At 41.5% G+C, this 18,210-nt stretch overlaps 1 protein-coding gene across 1 annotated transcript; it reads left to right on the forward strand.

The window, feature by feature from the left end:
- Positions 1-5,238: 5,238 nt before the first annotated feature.
- LOC147628034 (uncharacterized) lies at positions 5,239-7,997 on the forward strand. Its single transcript, XM_086815007.1, has 5 exons — positions 5,239-5,807; positions 6,292-6,471; positions 6,710-6,952; positions 7,235-7,432; positions 7,622-7,997. The coding sequence occupies exons 1-5, from the start codon at positions 5,313-5,315 to the stop codon at positions 7,850-7,852; spliced, it is 1,347 nt and encodes a 448-aa protein (XP_086671133.1). The 5' UTR covers positions 5,239-5,312; the 3' UTR covers positions 7,853-7,997.
- Positions 7,998-18,210: the final 10,213 nt, after the last annotated feature.

Consider the following 18,210-nt stretch of genomic DNA (forward strand, 5'->3'; position numbering starts at 1 on the left):
GAGTTGATTGTCCACAAAAACGCAAACACAAAGTGTGTAGCAAAGTGGAATTTTCAGCCGGTAGAAAGGTGTAGAAAAGAGGATGAATATGTACCTCAAAACACCATGAAGAGGGTTGAAGTTGATGATGAAAATGCAGCCAAGAAATCTCTCCACAGGAAGCCTCCAAAAAAAACGCTACCGCATGTAGGGAAAACTAGTTGGCAATGTTTTCACCGCCGCAACAAGTAGAGTTGTAGGACTCGGATTGAAGTGCTTTAAAAACACACTTGTAGAGGATGGTAAGGGGCTGGTTTGAAGCCTCTTGAATCATTGAATGAGTGCAAGGATGATGAGTAAGGGCTTCTACAAAAAACGCAAGCAAAAATTTTGCATGCAGGCAGTCTGCGAAGAATAACTCAAAAACGGTGAGGAATTTGTGAAAACTTTCTTCTGCAAAGTTGTAGACCCCACGATGATTCCAGTAGGTCACGTGGGCACAATCCTCAAAAACGCATTCGTTTAGCAGATAATCAAAGAATGAAAAAACGCAATTGAAAGTAGGGTTGTTGAAGAGGACTAGAGGTAGAGAGGAAGAAGGATAAGGAGGCTCTATGTGTGCCACCACCTTGCTCTGATACCATGTGAGAAAGAAGAGATGAGAGAAGAGACAATGTACTCAAGAACTCATCAATGAACCACTAGCCAACTTGATTAGAAATGAACTACAATGCCTCATATATATAGGAAAGTTCCTCCACCCTTTTCTCCACCCAAAAATGTGTGTAAATAGGAAAAAATGGAAATGAGTGCTATAAATCCCAAAAATGCTTAGAGACTAAAGAGTGTGCCACTAGCGTGATACCATTTGGAGATGACACCTATCCAACAGTCTCAAAGATGGTTGCCCGAGACATTGGCCTATCTTGACGGGGGACATGGGTGTTCTCTTGACACACCTAGTGTGAGGACATAAGTGGCTAGGCAGCTCTGTACTAGACCTACGCACTATCACAAGATTCTAGTGCAATCGTAACTTGGAGTGTTTATGCCTTAGGAAGGAAATGGCTATCATAAGTGGCTCCTACCAATCTAGGATGCGAGTTTTGTGGGCTCCCCACCGGACGGTAGCATAAGTTGAAGTGCTTGGGCCTAGATAAGTGCATATCTTCCTCGTTCAAGAAGCAAAGAGGTGATGCAAGGAGATATTCTAGATTAAAATGATATTGGTACTATTTGTTATAATGGATGATATTTCAATGTTTCGAGTATGATATTGAGTGTGTATACCCCTAAAAGTTTTAATTGTATTATAAATTTTAAAGATTTGTATGTTGTGAAGTGTGTGCGTGAATTGTTTATAGTTGGGTATATGAGTAATGATTGAGAAATCTCAATTATGGGTGTGTGAGTTCACAATAGCTCCATAGGTCTAGTGGTAGGTTGGCATGCTAGACCAAGGGGACTCAATGAGGTCTAGGATGTGCCTAAGGATTTGGTCGAAATAGAAATTGGATACACTACTCGAAAGTGGTGTATCCAATGGATGACGTCTAGGTTGTGCCTATGGATTTGGTTGAAGTAAACATTGAATGGAAAGTGGAAGGCAGGGTGGACCCAAATACAAGAGTGCTTTCCAAAAAAAAAAACCTAAAAATTGTTTGAAAAACTTAGTAAACTTGGGTAAAATAGGTTTTTTATTCTAGAAGAGGCAGAAATTCGAGTAGAAACATGTGCTCCATGATCGAGGGATAGGATGTCTATAGTCTTTCTAAGTCACCAATATGAATTCTATCCCTAAAAATTATGGAGGGACACTCTCTTGGAGGAATCATAAGCATTTTCCAATGCAAAGTCTATTCCAAAATAGTTATGAGAGAATCTATTGGAATAGCTCACATTAGGATAGTGTCGTTATATGGAGGGACGCTTTCTTGGAGGAACTGTAAGTGTTTCCCAATGTAAAGTCTATTCCAAAATAGTTATGAGAGAAGATGCTAGAATAGCTCACATTAGGATAGTGTCATTTTAGCGAGGCCCCAAGTGAGTCACATTAATCTTCCATTGTAGATGTTTTGAGTTGTAGGCTGATTCACAATATGTGTTGATCCACTTATGTAATGATAGGTTCTTCTCGATTCAGAAGGACTAATGCTTTTTTATGGTACTTCAACAAGCATGTGAGAGTCCACGCTTATTGTATCTTGACTTCAAGATTCTTGAAGAACGTTATGATGATGATGGTACTCATGCAGCTAGAACTTATACCCGAGCTAGTTCTATGTTCTACTCTTACACTGGATCACATTCTTCAACATGGATTATATAGATTGCTTAGGGACTATATATCTCCAGATAGGATAGTTATTCTTGGGGGAGATGTAGAGTTTGTATGAGTTGATTGAGTCTATAGCCTGAGTCTATAGCCGACTTCATGTTATATATAAATAATTTTGTTATATATATGATGTTTTTCTCATGGAGCCACATTTATGTTAGCTATACCACAGCCAGGGCAAGAATGTTATTGGTGGCCAACCAGCGGCGGCTGCCGCGCCCAGGCTGTCTTGTTGTGTAACAAACTATTATGGTTTGAGCTTTCTTTCTTTGTAATAACAACCTTATAACAGTTTCTTGCGAACGGGTAGTACCGGGATGGATGTAAGTAGCAAAGGGGGATTATTCCCGTATGTGGAGATTAGAGGATAAGGGATTGAGTGGTTAGTTGAGCAGAGGGTTCATAAGTTGAGTTTTGCCAATGTATTGTAAGAGGGGGCCAGCGCGGGGCGATGGAAGTACCAAGCGACCGACAATTGAAGGAGGACTTGGCCGACCTAGGCAAGTGGTATTGTCCTAGAGGCTAGAGCAGCCAACAACAAGAGGCTACCTCTACCACCAATCTTCAGCTGGAGATGTAGCCTCCATAGCCAGGACTCTCCACACCCATGTCGACATAGACATTGTAAGCCGAGGCAAGCTTTTCGGACACTATTGAGATGGAATGGGTGCAGGAAGCCCTACATTATCTACAACGATGCATGAACAATGGGATTAAGGAAATGACGAAGCTACAATCTATCATCAAAGAGAAGGATACTGCCCTGCAAAATGTGATGAGCCAACAGGAACCCCTGCAAGAGGAGCTATGCAGAAGAAGGGTGGAAGGAGGCCGACTGGACGATAAACAGAGACAGATCAAGGAGCTCCAACAAGCCAATAAAGAAATGAAGAAGGAGATAGAGGAAATGAAGGAGAAGATGGCTAGGAAGAACCAAGAAATGATGCAAATGCAAGAGGAGCTAGATCAAGCCATAGAAAAGCAAGCCAAGATGGAGGGACAAGTCACCCTAACCCGCGAGAGGAGCACATCAAGATCATAAGAGATGTCCAGGACAAGGCAGACAAAGATAAAGTGGAGTGAGATCAGATGGTGGGGGAGAATATTTCTCCAATGAGTTCAGCGATTTCGTGAGAAAGCAGGGAATCAAGAGACAATTTACTTGCATGTATATTTCGCAAACAGAATGGAGTTACATAAATAAAAAATAGGCACATTGCAAAAGTGGCACGTGCCTTGATGGTGGTTGAAAAGAATATGCCACAGTATTTTTGGGTAGAAGTAGTAGCAACTACTGTGTACATTATGAATAGGACACCCACTGCAACTATTCATGGTATGACGCCCACGGCAGTTGTTCATGGTATGACACCTGAACAAAAGTTTACAGACATAAGACCGGATGTGTCTCACTTGAAAGTGTTTGCATATGTGCATGTTTCTGATGAAGTAAGAACAAAGTTGGATCCAAAGGCAGAGAAATGTATCTTTATTGGTTATGCTATGGAGAAGAAAGGTTATAGATGTTATAACCCTACCACTCGTGAGATGTAAGTAGAGATATTATCTTTGATGAGATGAGTAGCTTGTATGTACCAAAAAGAAGATGTAGATATAAGAAGTGTTGATGCTGCACCACATGTAGAGCAGTAATCACAGGTGCTTAGTGGACTTGGAGAGTCCTCTAACAAGATGGATCCAAAGTTAGTCCTTGGTCAGGCAGGTTGAGGATAGATGTAGGTACACATGTATCATGCAAAGGGAAGAAAAAGGTAGATCAACCTGATCTGTCTAGCAGGTTACTCATATGTGGATGGTGACTCTAGCGGCTCTGAGGAGAGCCTCGATGAGGAGCTTAGCATTTCGTACGTAGTTACTCCTGGTGTAAGGAGAACCAGGGCTGTTTTAAGGACACCTGGTTGTGATCCAAGTGTAAGGAGAACCAGGGCTGTTTTAAGGACACCTGGTTGTGATCCAGGTGTACACAGGTCTACGAGAGTTAGGTACCTTGTTAAGGCATGTTGAGATATGATGGATACACAGCCCATCATTATGCGTACATGGTTATAATACAGGAGTTGGAGACCCTTCTCTGTAGAAGCATTATCAAGACATTGTTGCAAATAAATCACTAATGGAGACTATTATCTCATTCGAAATTAAAATATTGTATATCTCAAACAAGTTTTTTTTTCCAAGAAGCTAGGTACATGGACAAGTGCTATGAAGAACGTTTCATTCCAATTTCCAAATGCGTGTGAATATGGCACCAAAATGTTTTTTCCCATTTCCATTAAATATATTCTATGTGATTTTCAAGAATAAGAGTTTTTTCTAAGGTTTCATTTTAGTATGTAATGATTAATGCTTGAAAAAGTCAATGAAATGATGACCCTCCATATCTTCTCTATTTAAGGTAATGAAATGATGAGCCCCCGTATGCTTTCTATTTGCATGCATTCACCCCTCCATATCCTCTCTATTTAAGGCAATGAAATGATGACTCCCCATATGCTTTCTATTTTCATGCATTCACCCATACCCTTTCTATTTAAGGTCTCACAATTCTCTATAAAAGGCCTCAAAGGGCTCATTTAAAGAGTAAAAGGAGAGAGAGAAAGAAGAGGGTGGCCTTGAGGGAACTCACACCTAAGGTTGTATTAATTAAATACTGAGTTGAGTCAGTGTGAAGAAACTCATTCCTAAATACCTAGTCGATGGCATTTAAGTAATACGCTTAGAAAAAAAGTGTGAATATATATATATATATATATATATATATGCATCTTTAAAAAATGTGAATATATATATATACGTGTGATTCTTCGTGTGAAACTCAACGAACACACTTGGAATTTTGACACTTGGGTTTATGAGAAAGAGCCATACGGTGAAGTCCATTCCGCAGGATTTCTTGCGCTACTACTTCAACAGCCCGCCAGCAGAAGCAGCAGCAGGAACCAAAGCTCTGTAGCCGCAAGCCGCCCAGCAATCGATGGAGGCCGTGCCATTCTCTTGCTATTTGTGGCATGGTCATGGCCACAACAAACCCTGCATACCCGCACGACCTTCTTGCACTGCGTTTCCTCTCTGCTCCAAACATAGGCTCTTCAGAAGCAGGTCTAGGGTTCCAACGGTAATACATAGGGTTAAGGCTTACGAGTGTTCTTCTTCCATGGAGGAGAAGGTAGACATGGTGACTCGCATAACACCAGGGGCGGGCTCGCCGGAGGAAAGCTCGCAGCACCCATGGGATCCCCACAAGCCGGCCTTCAGCCCCGTCCTGCCCAAACCTGTTCGGCCTTACCCTTCCTTCGAGGGCTGGTTCCTCCGCATCGCCGACTTCGCCGATGGTGTGAGCGTTGGGGTCATCATGGCCACCAACTATGCCACTGCAGAGAGCCAGGTTACCCTCCTCTTCGCCCTCTTCTCCGAAAAGGGTTCCAGGTTTGAACCCGGACGCACTTACTCTATCTACGCAAGGTCTAAGGTACTCCCTCTGCCATGGCTTCCTTTCTTTCTTTACGTTGAAGAGCCTTGTATCTGTATGAGCAAGAACACATCGGTAGCACGAGTAGCAACGCTCCATTGCACAGACTTGATAGCGCTCCATTCCACGGATTTGAGGGTTTCATGGTAGGCATTTTAAAGCTTATGGTAATGGTTACTTGATTACGAAATACAGGCATATGGATTTGAGATTGTGAAGAAAGTATTAAGGGAAGCAACGACAAGGGCAAGGCCTGAAGTTGAATCATGAATTGCATGGGGCCGTGCCAAAGGTGCATCTAATGTGCAATGCGGGGTAATGGGGGGACGAGAGATCAAGTCACTACGACTTACACAGAGGAAGATTTTACTGAAATTGATTTTGTAGCAAGTGCCTGTGTTAATCTAGCAGCAGCTGACGCATAAAACCTAACAGAAGAAGCTAACAGTTTTGTTCTGTCTTGGTTTTGAATCCTTGACACTAGGAATCAAAATTTACACAGTTCCCTTCCCCACAAGGAGGACGAGAAGAAGCTTCTCCCCATGAACCCAAGGGCTTTGAATGGGAAGCACCTAATTTGGGCCACATTGTTGCTCAACCGCATGAGACTTTTATGGATGTGACCGTGAAGGGGTATAGTTTCAAGTCACATATGGTCAATGAGGTCTCTCTCTCTCTCTCTCTCTCTCTCTCTCCCCCAACATGTGCAAATGTACACACACACATACATAATTGTATTACACAAACAGATAGATACGAGTGTGTGTATGTGTGTGTAACCTTCTTGAAAGAGGGTGCCCTCCTAACGTTGTTATCGAATTGGCGTGTGTTTGTATAACCCATAGAATATGCCCTCCCAAATTTGTTATCAAACTGACATATTGTTTTCCATCGAATTTCAGGTTTTGTGGGATGCTCATGACTCAGAGAAGGGCCCTGAGGGTTGGGCTAGGAAAGTACCAATACTACCCACCCACTGGTATGTCTATAGCTTAGGTTCACAAGCAACTTATGAGCTTTCAAATGAGAGAGAGGGGCTAAGTATTCAAGGAAGTGGGTTGGCACATCAAGAGAAGAACTGGGGTGAGACTTTCCCAGCAGGCCATGTGTGGCTGCAGGCATTCAGTCATGACAACAAATGTCAGGTATTTAGTATTGTAGCAACTTGAACCGAGGGATCTTTTGATAAGAACTTTTCAGCTGTCCCTCTAGTGAAACCCAGTTAGGTTAAAGGGTTGAAGTTCCAAGCAACATGCCACCAAGCATGTCGTTGCGAATTCAATTCCTGGGCTGCAGCCATGGACATGCTGAATATAAAACAGGCCCTTGCCCGAAATTCCACTTTTTTTAAAAAAAGAACCTTTCATCTGTTACAAATTCCTGTTTGTTTTCTTTAATGGATTCCCATCTTCTCACACATGTTGAAGGTGGTTGCCTCTGGTGCATATTTCAAAATAGGCGGCAGCGTGAAGACGCCTTACATATTTGCAATGGGTTATCGATCCCCTGATCTCAAGCTTGACATGAGAACAAATGACCCAGGGGTGGTGTTCAAAGACATCGAGATTTTACCCTTAGAAGGAAAGTTCTCGGTGAAAGCTGTTGGACCATCTCACACTGTGCAGGTTATTGTACCTGTCTTTCTCAGATACGGGTGTTTCTTGAAGTTTATAGTGGGATTTTGCACTCACTTTTCTTGATCTTCTCTTCACCTATGTAATGTTAGGGTTTCTTGGTTCATGTTGTAACATTTTTCTTTGTAAATTCTAGGCAGTACACTTAACAAAAGTAAACATGTGCTTCATGCTTGACAGATTAAGTGTAGTGCTTCTCCAGGCAGCTTCTCAGACCCTATATTATGTCCTATCGGAAAGCTCTCATGGGAACCTGCTTGTAGAGAATCTTACCGTGCAAAGCTGGAGATCGATGTTTTTGAGCATACAGTATGGGGTGTAATGGGTGATTCAAAGCTAGTTGAAAGAGAGGACTTTGATTGTGCTGGACTTGAGTTTGGGGAAGATTTGCTCAAGGAAGCTGAGAATTGAAGAATGCAGCACCAATTTCAATTATCGAGACTTGTAAGAGCTGTAGTTAAGTTTTTTTTTTTCGTTTTATAATACATCTCATATTTGATATAGCCCTTACTGTTTCAAATTGATATATTCAGCTAGAGGCGTATGCAATGCTCAAGCTTTTGTCTTAGTTCTCTCTCTCTCTCTCTCTCCCCCCCCCAAAAAAAAGAACAATTTGGGGGTTGGGATGGTGGATGCACCTCCACCAAAAAGATCGATCAAGGAAATTGTCTTCCAAACCAGTGATTTTACTGAACTGCATTAGCATTATCATTTTCGACAATTGCATTCAATTTGTAATGCATCATTCCCTCCCCATGATGCATGTGCTATGAGGTTTTGTTCAAGTGCAGCTGTGTTGTGTGGGATTATAGGCCTGGTTCTTTTTTGGTGTAGGCAGTGGGCACCATCATCCTCTAGGTCATAATCATCCATTAATTCAGTGCACTGTGTACGAATTTCAAATAGTATCTAGAGTACATGATAATTTTCTTGCACTATCCCAACCTATGAGAGAGGCAAAGCATCCATGTTTGTTGATTCCTTTGGCCATTTGCATGACATTGCAGTGATTCAACCTCACCTTGTAAGGATTTGAGTTGGAGATTATGGGTGATATATCACCAATGGTTTATAGAAGTAGCAAAAAACAATGACATTGACATAATATGAGTGAATAACAATAATGTCTAAAACCAATATATTTCGCATATTACAAACTACCATTAGGCAAAATATTGACTCTCAGTTTTGTCCCTCAAGGATTTTCACACCTCCTCTCTCTAGAAAGATGGACTCATGGTGAAATTTTTGCAAATCAACTCAAAAGTAAGCACAGTTTGGACATTTGGAATCTACTCTTCGAGACCTTTCCAATGATATATAGTATGATAAGCAATTTTGAATATTTAAAAAGTCTCTAAATTGGTGATGACGCACGCCATGCCACATCATCACCAATTAGGGATTGTTACATACCACGTCATCACCAATTTGGGGACTTCTTGAATAATCAAAATTTTTCATCATACTATATATAATTGGAAAGGTCTCGATGAGTAGATTCCAAATGTGTAATCTCCACCAACTTTTGATTTGATTTGCAAAATTTTTACCATGAGCCTATTTCTCTAAAGAGGTGTAGAAATCTTTAAGAGGCAAAAATGAGAGTCCATATTTCACCTAATGTGAAATACATCAGTACGGACGTCGCACATGTTGGTGGAAGAAGGAAGGTGGTATGGGATAGGGAGCTCTACCAAATGGTGTAAGTGCGGGTGGGAAAAGTGGCCTCGTAAGATCAGGCCGTGGTGTCCATGAGGGAACTGTAAAATTGCCTATGGGGGATATATATGGCATAACATGTCAATATTGGGACTCCATTGGCCATGACGAGGCACTAGACTGTGTTGGACTCATGGATACTGGGAAGAGTGGAGGATATGGTGTCTCCACTTCCATTTGCTGCTCCCGTCGAGCATACTCGTTGACCTCACCCCTGAAAAATTGGTTACCCAAATCATCATGCACAGAGGCAAGTAGTCGCAGACATGAACTAAGACACCTCGTCGCTCTCCACGTTAATGCAATGTCGTTACAGTATCTTGCATACTCTAGCCATGATCCCATTACCGACAAAGCAATCTAGGACTGCATCCCCGTGATCGGTAAATATTCTGAGTAATCGCATGCCATAGTAAGATAATGACTATATAATGATTTCACTACTCGAATCGTGCTATACTTACCTTGCAAAAGGCTTGCTACGCTCAACAGTATATCGGATGGGTTTCTCGTCCGCATCCAACTGGTATGGCGAGGTTTCCTCCTACGGTTTCGGCTCCAAGAAGATATCGTCGCTCACCTCAAAACCTAAATAATTTGCAGCTACCTCGCCTCCCCGTCTGTCATACTTTGGATGAGTGGACGTACTCTCAATAGGATGCATGAAGATAGCAATGACCAAAGCAGAGACCTACGTGCACACACTAGTAAGTACGTTAGGGAGGGAAATCATTGAGGTTCACTTTGATAAAAACCAGACAATCTTGCACTCACCTCTTATTGGCCATCTTCTGACATGATAAACAGATACCGCGGGACATTCAAGAACAAAGTCCTTTGTAATGTGAAGTTCCAAGTTCTTACCTCCCGCATAACAATTCCCAGGTGCTCCACACGTAGAGAGCACACCATAGTGCCATCGGCCTATAGGAACTCTACAGCAAGCACAAAAGCCGACTCCATAAGTACCTCCCTAAAAACATTCCATCGAGGAACCACCACATCATCCTTGCGAAGATACAAATTTGTAGGAAAATCAGCCCACACCAAGCGCAGGCCTCCAAGGCTATCGAAGGTGTCCATGCTTCCCCACCTCGTCAGAGATCCCATGAATCGTTGCAATACTACAAGATTCCTGGAACAACAAAGCATGCAAGGGGACTTCAAACACTCTAATGATGATAAATGGAGAGAGTCACTACCATGCATGAGATGGAGGTGATCAATGTTGGAGCCCATAACTAAGTGCAAGGGGTCCACCACAATGGGACGATAGTCTTCATTTATACAACACCAAATACATGTTATTACTATTGATGAATAAATGATCTAATGACTGTTCAAACATATTAAGTTCACATACTAGATCCCAAGAGGTCCACCTCATCATCTTTTAAATTCTCTGACTCATGCTCTTGGGTCTCACCATGCGAAGGGGTCACTTGCTCTTTGCCCTGTGCGTGGGACTGTCGCTTATCTTCATGCTCATCATCCTTGGAATTGTTGTCCTTAGATTCCTTATCAAAGTCGTCTCCTTCCCACTTTGGCCATTATCTTTCTTGAGACAATGGAGGCTCCTCGTTTGTGGATTTCTTACCCTTTTTCTTCTCGGCGGGGACTGATTGTTGCTTGCCCTTTCTAGCTACTGCATTCAACAAACACGTCTCTTACAGCCCAAGCACCCCCTCCCATCCCTATCCTCTATCAAGTCTTCGCCCCCTATTCTCCATCAGCCCACTTCTCTTACATCAACACGCTTTCTTTTTTCTTTCTACACGTCATGGCCACGCCATCATTAGAGGAGCTAACCATGGAGTGTATCATCTTGCAAGGATACATGGCACTTGATGAGATGTACAAGGACTCAAACAATCCAGACTTATACCAAGCTAGAGAGATTTCAAGGAGTTTATTATGGGAATTAAACCAAATAATCAAAGCAAAGAAGAACGACCTTGCAAACGATAGATATGTTCGAGCTTAGAATATCAAGCGCAATTGCTTATTAGAGGACATACAGAGTCATCAATGATGAGAATGAGCAACTAATCAAGAATTCGGTCCAATTAATGGTTGCGCGTCGTAGAGCCTAATGAGTGTGTTTCCTAAGTATTGAGCGTAGTAATAATGCTAGCACTACATAATGCCAACTTCTTTGATATAGTAATAATGTTAACACTACTTCATAGTGCTAACTTCTTTAATGTATTTATCGAGTTTTTAATAGCTTAATGATGATTTTGTTTAATAGCTTAATGATGATTTTATTTTTTTATGTTCATCTTGTAAACCATGATGCAGGAGAGAGAGAAGAGAGATGAGGGAGAGAGAAGAGGAGAGAGAGATAGAGGAGTGATGAAGAGAGATGAGGGGAGAGAATGTAGGGATGCTAATTTTTGGAAATATATAGATATATATATATATTTTTTTAAATTATTTTTAAAATAATAAAAAAATAATTAATTTAAAATGGTCGAATTAAAACCGGTCAACTTATTTAAGGATGTTAATCACCATTCAATACTTGTGTACTCCCTACTTGTGCCATTCTTTCTTGTTCTTGTGTACTTCATTTTTGTTTCTCTTTACAATGAACTGTACAATCACATTCTCATCTTCTAAGAAGAATCCAAGTTTCAACAATGGATGAGTTCTTGTAAGTGCAAAGTTTTTGCATGAACAAGTAGCTCTCCACTCATTTTATGGATTGCAAGGCATAGTAAATATTGGGTCCCAAGAGTTACATATCTCTCTTGAGGCAACCTCTAATCATGAGGAGTTCGAATGAAAGATAATGAGATTCATAGTAAAACTCCTGAAGCATGAGGAAATCAGCACAAGAAGGAGATAAACGATCATTAAATAGGGAGTACTAACCTAGTAACTTTGTGTAATAACCCTACTATGACCACTTAAGGAAGCCTTCACAAGGTAAAAGCTTGAAAATCACGCACTGTGATTTTGTATTAATCACCACCGTGATTAGTAACTTTGCAAAATCACATAAGCAAAACACACTAGTGGAAGACAGCTGGTAGGCTAATTTGGTTGGGCAATTAGGTTTGTGTAAAAGAGTTATTAAAATCTTGATAAGTAAAATTTAATATTTGAACAATTTGATTTTTTAGGTTTTGGAGGTCAGTCAATCACTACAACTCGGCAAGGGCCTTCAAAGGAGAGCTTTGGCTTGGATTCACTTCTAAAGCTGAAGTGAGAGTGCACTTACAAATTCTTCCACGCGGAAGCAGGTTCCCAAGTCAAGGGTCCTCGGGTGAGAAGCGCTATTCCTTCAAGATGTCACCATTGGACCCTCTTCAGGGTTGGATTTGGTAAATCGAATGTGACGAACTGCCAACTCTGGCGACCTGATACATCCGTGGTTATAGTTTGACCACACCCAACGAGCATCAGATTGGGTAACCATGGCTTGTCATGTGTATGATCCAAGGTAGAAAATTACCAATGTAGAGTATTTAAGTAGTTAGAGCTAGCTAATTTTATAACCTCTTAAATGACTAGAGTTTTCACACAGTGTGCAAGATCTTCTTACAAATGCGACATGTGAAATGAAAGAGGAGGATATGGAGACCCAATGTCTGTTCTGGGAATGCATTAATGAAGTGATGGCCAACCATGGTTGTGAGTTTCTATGGTTTCATGGTAAACGAGGCTCAGGCTAACTGGAATGCAGTTCAACATTTGTTTAATGGTGGAAAAAATAACATCTTAACAAATAGGGGACATATAAGGAGAGGTCTTGTCTATTTCATTGGGAGCAGATCATGGTTTCCTACACAACAAAGTATGTATGTGTTATGTCTCAAGGAGAGCACAAAGCAATGTGCGAGAAGTGGCACATGGCTCCTACCAGTGAAGTTGCACCAGTGGGGCTCAATTGATATGTCAATGGTGGCACAGTGGTCATGTGATAGATAGGAATTTATCAATAATGGACTCTTGGTTGAGCTGGCGGGAGGTGCGCATAGCACATTGGGGTTTAGTCATGAGTGACAACGATAGAAAGAAGTAATCATGGTCCAAATACCCCAAGAACAAACCTACCAGAAAGCAAGCATGGAAGTTGGTTTTGGCAGGGGTAGGATATAGACACAAGATTTCTCTTTATGATGCATGTACTAGTACTGATATGGTGAATGTAATTTTGCAAAGCACAAAGGTAGTCTCTTATTCTCTCAAGGCAAGCACATAGGGAGAGGCCCAAGCTTGGAGAAACTAAAAGAACGGTGCTCTACAAGACTAGCCCAAGTGGTCCGGAACAGTTAATCAAGCAATTGAAGAAACACCCATGTATAAGGCGTCTACCCCTCTCACTGGTGACAAAGAAAGTGCACGTTACAACAAGAAGCCCTCTATTGTGGTAATTGATATTGATGATGAGGTCACGCATCGACCAGAGTACAACACACATGTGAGAGACCGCAAGTATGCTGGGAGGCCACGGAAGATCAATTTCAAGGAACATGATACAAGAAGTACTCCAGAAAGAACAACAGAAGTCACTAAGGGCAATGTCATTGAGCGCAAGGTGAATGAAGCAATGTGGGCAATTCGAAGGACATGCATTGGCAGCAAGGTCACATGCCCCATAACGCCTCTCATGGGGGTAAGAGGTGTGGGCAACACATAGTCAGATCTACTAAGGGTGTGCCTGCACCTTCCTTTGAAGGCTATCGCAAGCTCCCTAATGGTCTCATTAGACAATGGATGTGGTTATGCCCCTGACCATGTGCTTCATTGCTATATTGTAGATAGCAACATAGACCAAAAGCCCAATCCACCACCCAAGATATGACCAGTTGCTATAGGAACCAACCTCATAGAAGAGGAGGTATATTCATTATGGGAAGGTGAAGAGCAAGAATGCAGAAGGTGTTATGCCCACTCCATTGCGTAGCAAACAATGAGGCTTCAAGGTTCTTTACAACTGCAACTTCAAAAGATTCACCATATCGGTACAATACTAACATAGAGGCTGGTGGCTCAAGCATGCAAAATGCTCAGGGGGTTCACATCTAAGAAATTTTATAAATCACGTGCGTTTAAGGGGTATTTAAAAAAACCCTTACACTTACATTCAAGGGGTATTAAAAAAAACCCTTACACTTACATACTTTTATGAATAAAATGATCCCTTTTTCTTCATAAAGTTATGATTTTTTTTTCAAAATTGGTTTAAAAAACCCCTCTTGTAAATGTAATTCTATAAATTTTTTAAATTAATATACCCCTCCTGATGAACTCGCGTTCTACACTTACATATTTTTAGGTGAACCCCCTGAGGAAAAATGGGATAAGAGTAAAGGACCGCATGTCAATATCAAAGGAAGCGACCAAAAAAATAAAGGCCGCTTTGAAAATGAAAGCTATGGTGGTAGAAGAAGTGTAGAGAGTGGAGCACAAGTATGAAGTTTTCAAGATCGAATCGCACGGGGATTATGTGCACGTGCAAAAATATGATGTGCATGAGAAAGATGAACCGTATTGTACATGTACATATTTTACAAATAGAGAATCCAAGAAGAAGCCATATCTTGCATGCAAGCACTTGTACTTCATTTATTTACGTGTGCTAGGCTTAAGTCATAGCGTCATCTACCAACCTATCCTATCTGACCTTAAGCTTTACAATGCCTTGTCTCGTAGGAGAACGTACCCTAATTTAGACAATTGAATGCACGGATAATTAGTTGACCTCTAGTATTTTGGGACCTATGTAATCTTTGTGGAAGTAACCTCATTATAGAGGGTTCAATTGTGCAATGTCTATCTGCTTCAAATACATACTTGCTCTTTCCCAAACAAGTTCAAAAGATGCCTTTATTATTGTGGTGTGAAAATTCGAGGAAATATATCTTTATTATCAACATTGAAAAAGATAAATATTATTTTTTATTTTGTTTGTTGAAAAAGAAGAGTGCACCTCTCCCACTGCTATAAATATAGAGGTAATCTCCAAAGCACTTTGTTATACACCATTGCCACTAAGCCTTGTTAGTAGAGTACACCACCCTAAACTCTCCTTCATTTTCTTTATAAGGGCCTCATCATCAAATATTAGCACTGAAGTTGTTGCTGTGCATATCCAAAGGAAGGCCACCAATGTGGAGGTCAAGCAGAAGACCATAGATGGTGCACAAGCATGGAAAGGTCTCACATCCCTTCCTTTTCCTTGGAAATGATGATTCTATTTCTCAAGTTAGGGATAAAGTGGTGGGCGTAATTGCAATATGGCGACCCATGGTTTTATTGATGAATCGTCTAAGCGTGTCTTGCTAGAGGAAGCGTGGAAGGGTATGAACACCATTCGCTTACTTTATGCCTACACCACCCAGAGACCAAGCCAGGCCCATAGTAGTAAAGATGATGGTTTTCACATTTTTGTATTTGGAAGGTGTACGTGAATAAACTTTTGGAAGGTGTACGTGAATAAACTTTGGAAGGTGTACGTGAATAAACTTTTCAGTTTGAACCAAGCCAGGCCCATAGTAGTAAAGATGATGGTTTTCACATTTTTGTATTTGGAAGGTGTACGTGAATAAACTTTTCAGTTTGAACCAATAACCTCAATGTAGAGGATGTGATGTTGACATGTTTTTATGTGTTCACTCCCTCTGGCTCACTATCGCCCTCTCCCTCTCAAGTAATTATGTCATGTTTCTCTCTCCAACTTGCTTCACCCCTCTCTCTCTTTAATGGATGGGGGTTTCACATTTCTGTATTTGGAAGTCATACGTGAATGAACTTAGTTTTATTTTTAGTTTGAACCAATAACCTCAATGTAGAGGATGTGTTGTTGACATGTTTTTCTATGTTCACTCCCTCTGGCTCACTATCACACTCTCCCTCTTGCTCACTATCACCCTCTCCCTCTCAAATAATTATGTCATGTTGCTCTCTCCAACTTGATTCGCCCCTCTCTCTCTTCATGGAGGGGGGTATCTTTTTGTAATCTGCTCGCTTAATTCTCAAAAAGCGCTCGCTTGATTCCCAAAAAGCGCTTGCTTGAAAATGCTCACCAAAAAAACCTCCCTGTGACATCCATTTTGGTTCATTAGAGTTATGGCATAGTTATAGAGTCGAGTTTACACTATGGACCGAACTTTGTATGTTATATTAGGAGAGTAATTTCTCTTATAGTATGTCCTCTTATCTTTATGTTATGGTTGTAGAGAAGAAAAGAGAATAGAATAAAATTCAATCATCCATCTCTCTTGTGTGCTTGTCTACTCGTGTGTGTGTGTGTGTCTGCTTGCAAGGAGCTCAAGCTCACCCTCTCTCCCACATTCTTCTCATGATATCAAAGCACCGGTTCATGATAAGAAGAGCTTAAGAGGCAAGCAAAGGAAGTGGTACACAGGTAAGGATAACTCCATCTCTTTCCCTTTTTTAAGAAATAAATCTATGTAGGCAGTTGCTAGGCAAGAGAAGCAAGCATGCACAACAGTAAGGTGCACTTTCACATCTTGAGCCATCCTTCTCGGTGAAGCCAATGGACATTATATTGTGTGAATTACTCATTCTAGGGAAGTAGGAAGAACCATCTCCACCTCTAGTCCCTCCTCTCTTTCTAGCTCTGTCCTTGTCTCACCAGCTCCTATTTGAATACTCGAGTTTGAATATCCCTCCAAGCAGTATCTATCTGCCAGCTAAACTTCCCCATAGATGATTTTTCATTGTCATCCCCCCTCAAAGGGATAAAGAGATTAGAGTAGATAGGTGGGCTAATCCCTTCTGTAGGTCTTCTTGCTTCAGCTCCTTTCCCTCCCGCCTCTAACTAGATATTCCTAGCTTCACCCTTGATCCAGGCCATGTTTTCAGGATCCCCTTCCTCTCTGTTCACTTTGTCTTTCCCTCATTCCCTTTTTTCAACTTATGTTCTTGAGTTTTCCCCTTTCTTTTCATTTGATCCCTCCTCCTTGTTCTCCTATTCCATAAAATGTCTTATATACAAGAGCTCTCTTTTTACAATGGCCGACCGCCCATTTACAATTGGGGGACCAAAACTAGCTTCCTAGCTCTATGTACATCTCATTCCTATGACCGGCATTACATAAGCCGTAAACTCAATCATCCCATATCTCTTTTATCAATTAGCACTTTGTGTGGTTACAAAAAGAAGTTACAAGAAGTATGACCATGCTTGAAAAATGATGTTAACTGGAGTGGTTAACATACCCCCCTCCCTAATTCTATTTGTCCTCGGCGCTGGCAACATGGATCTAACGGTAGTAGATCGACTAGGTCTGGACAAAGTTGCGGCGCAAGGTAGGCTGTGGGGGGGGCTCGATGGAAGACACATAATAGCTTGTTTAGAAAGTTATCTTCGAATGTTTGAAGGCGCCAAGCAGGCATCCACCGGACGCTCTCATGTAGTAGCTAAAGATCTCCTTTAGTGTTGGCCCTTTGTTGATGTCAAAGACCAAGCCTTGAGTTTCTTCATGATAATGGTTCCATTCTGGGAACGTCTCCAGCAGCATGATGATCAGATTGAAGAATCTGATGATGGCGACCACCGTGAGATCTGGCACCTGATCATATCTTCTGATGAATTCATGGATGTGCTTTAACATATTGGCTTCAGTGCACGGTTGGTGGGGCTTTGGTGGAGCGAACCATGGGACGTTGAAGAGAAGTTTTGGGTTCTTTTTCTGCTCCTCATGGAAAAGATTCCAGGCCCATCGAATCGAATCGACAGGTATTCAGGGTTTATTTGGAGTGGGTGCAATGCCTCTTGTAGTATTGTTCCCATATGTACGGCTTTAGCAAAAACGGTCACCACCGCCGCCAGGTCAGCTACTCGCTCATGAGATCGAACATTATGGGGTGAGCAACGGGTGGCTAATGGTAGCCGCCACATTGTCAAGGGGGGTTCTCATGCTTCCAGTTGTGATGCTTTGCGTCGATGTAGGGACGCATGATGTGGATGTCCATGTGATCAGTAACCTTGGTGAGCGGCTCTTCCTAGAGTTATCGACTGAGGAGGATCCAAATTACCTACTCAAACTTTGTTCAATCAAGCAGATCAC

The sequence above is a fragment of the Cibotium barometz genome, chromosome 20 (assembly GCF_041138505.1).
Source record: "Cibotium barometz isolate CiBa-2024 chromosome 20, ASM4113850v1, whole genome shotgun sequence".
Classification (NCBI taxonomy): Eukaryota; Viridiplantae; Streptophyta; class Polypodiopsida; order Cyatheales; family Cibotiaceae; genus Cibotium; species Cibotium barometz.

Coding starts and splice junctions, on each gene's coding strand:
- LOC147628034 (XM_086815007.1), top strand. CDS start 5,313: ATGGAGGCCGTGCCATTCTCTTGCTATTTGTGGCATGGTCATGGCCAC. Junction 6,472..6,709: donor AGTCACATATGGTCAATGAG/GTCTCTCTCTCT, acceptor ATCGAATTTCAG/GTTTTGTGGGATGCTCATGA. Junction 7,433..7,621: donor GACCATCTCACACTGTGCAG/GTTATTGTACCT, acceptor CATGCTTGACAG/ATTAAGTGTAGTGCTTCTCC.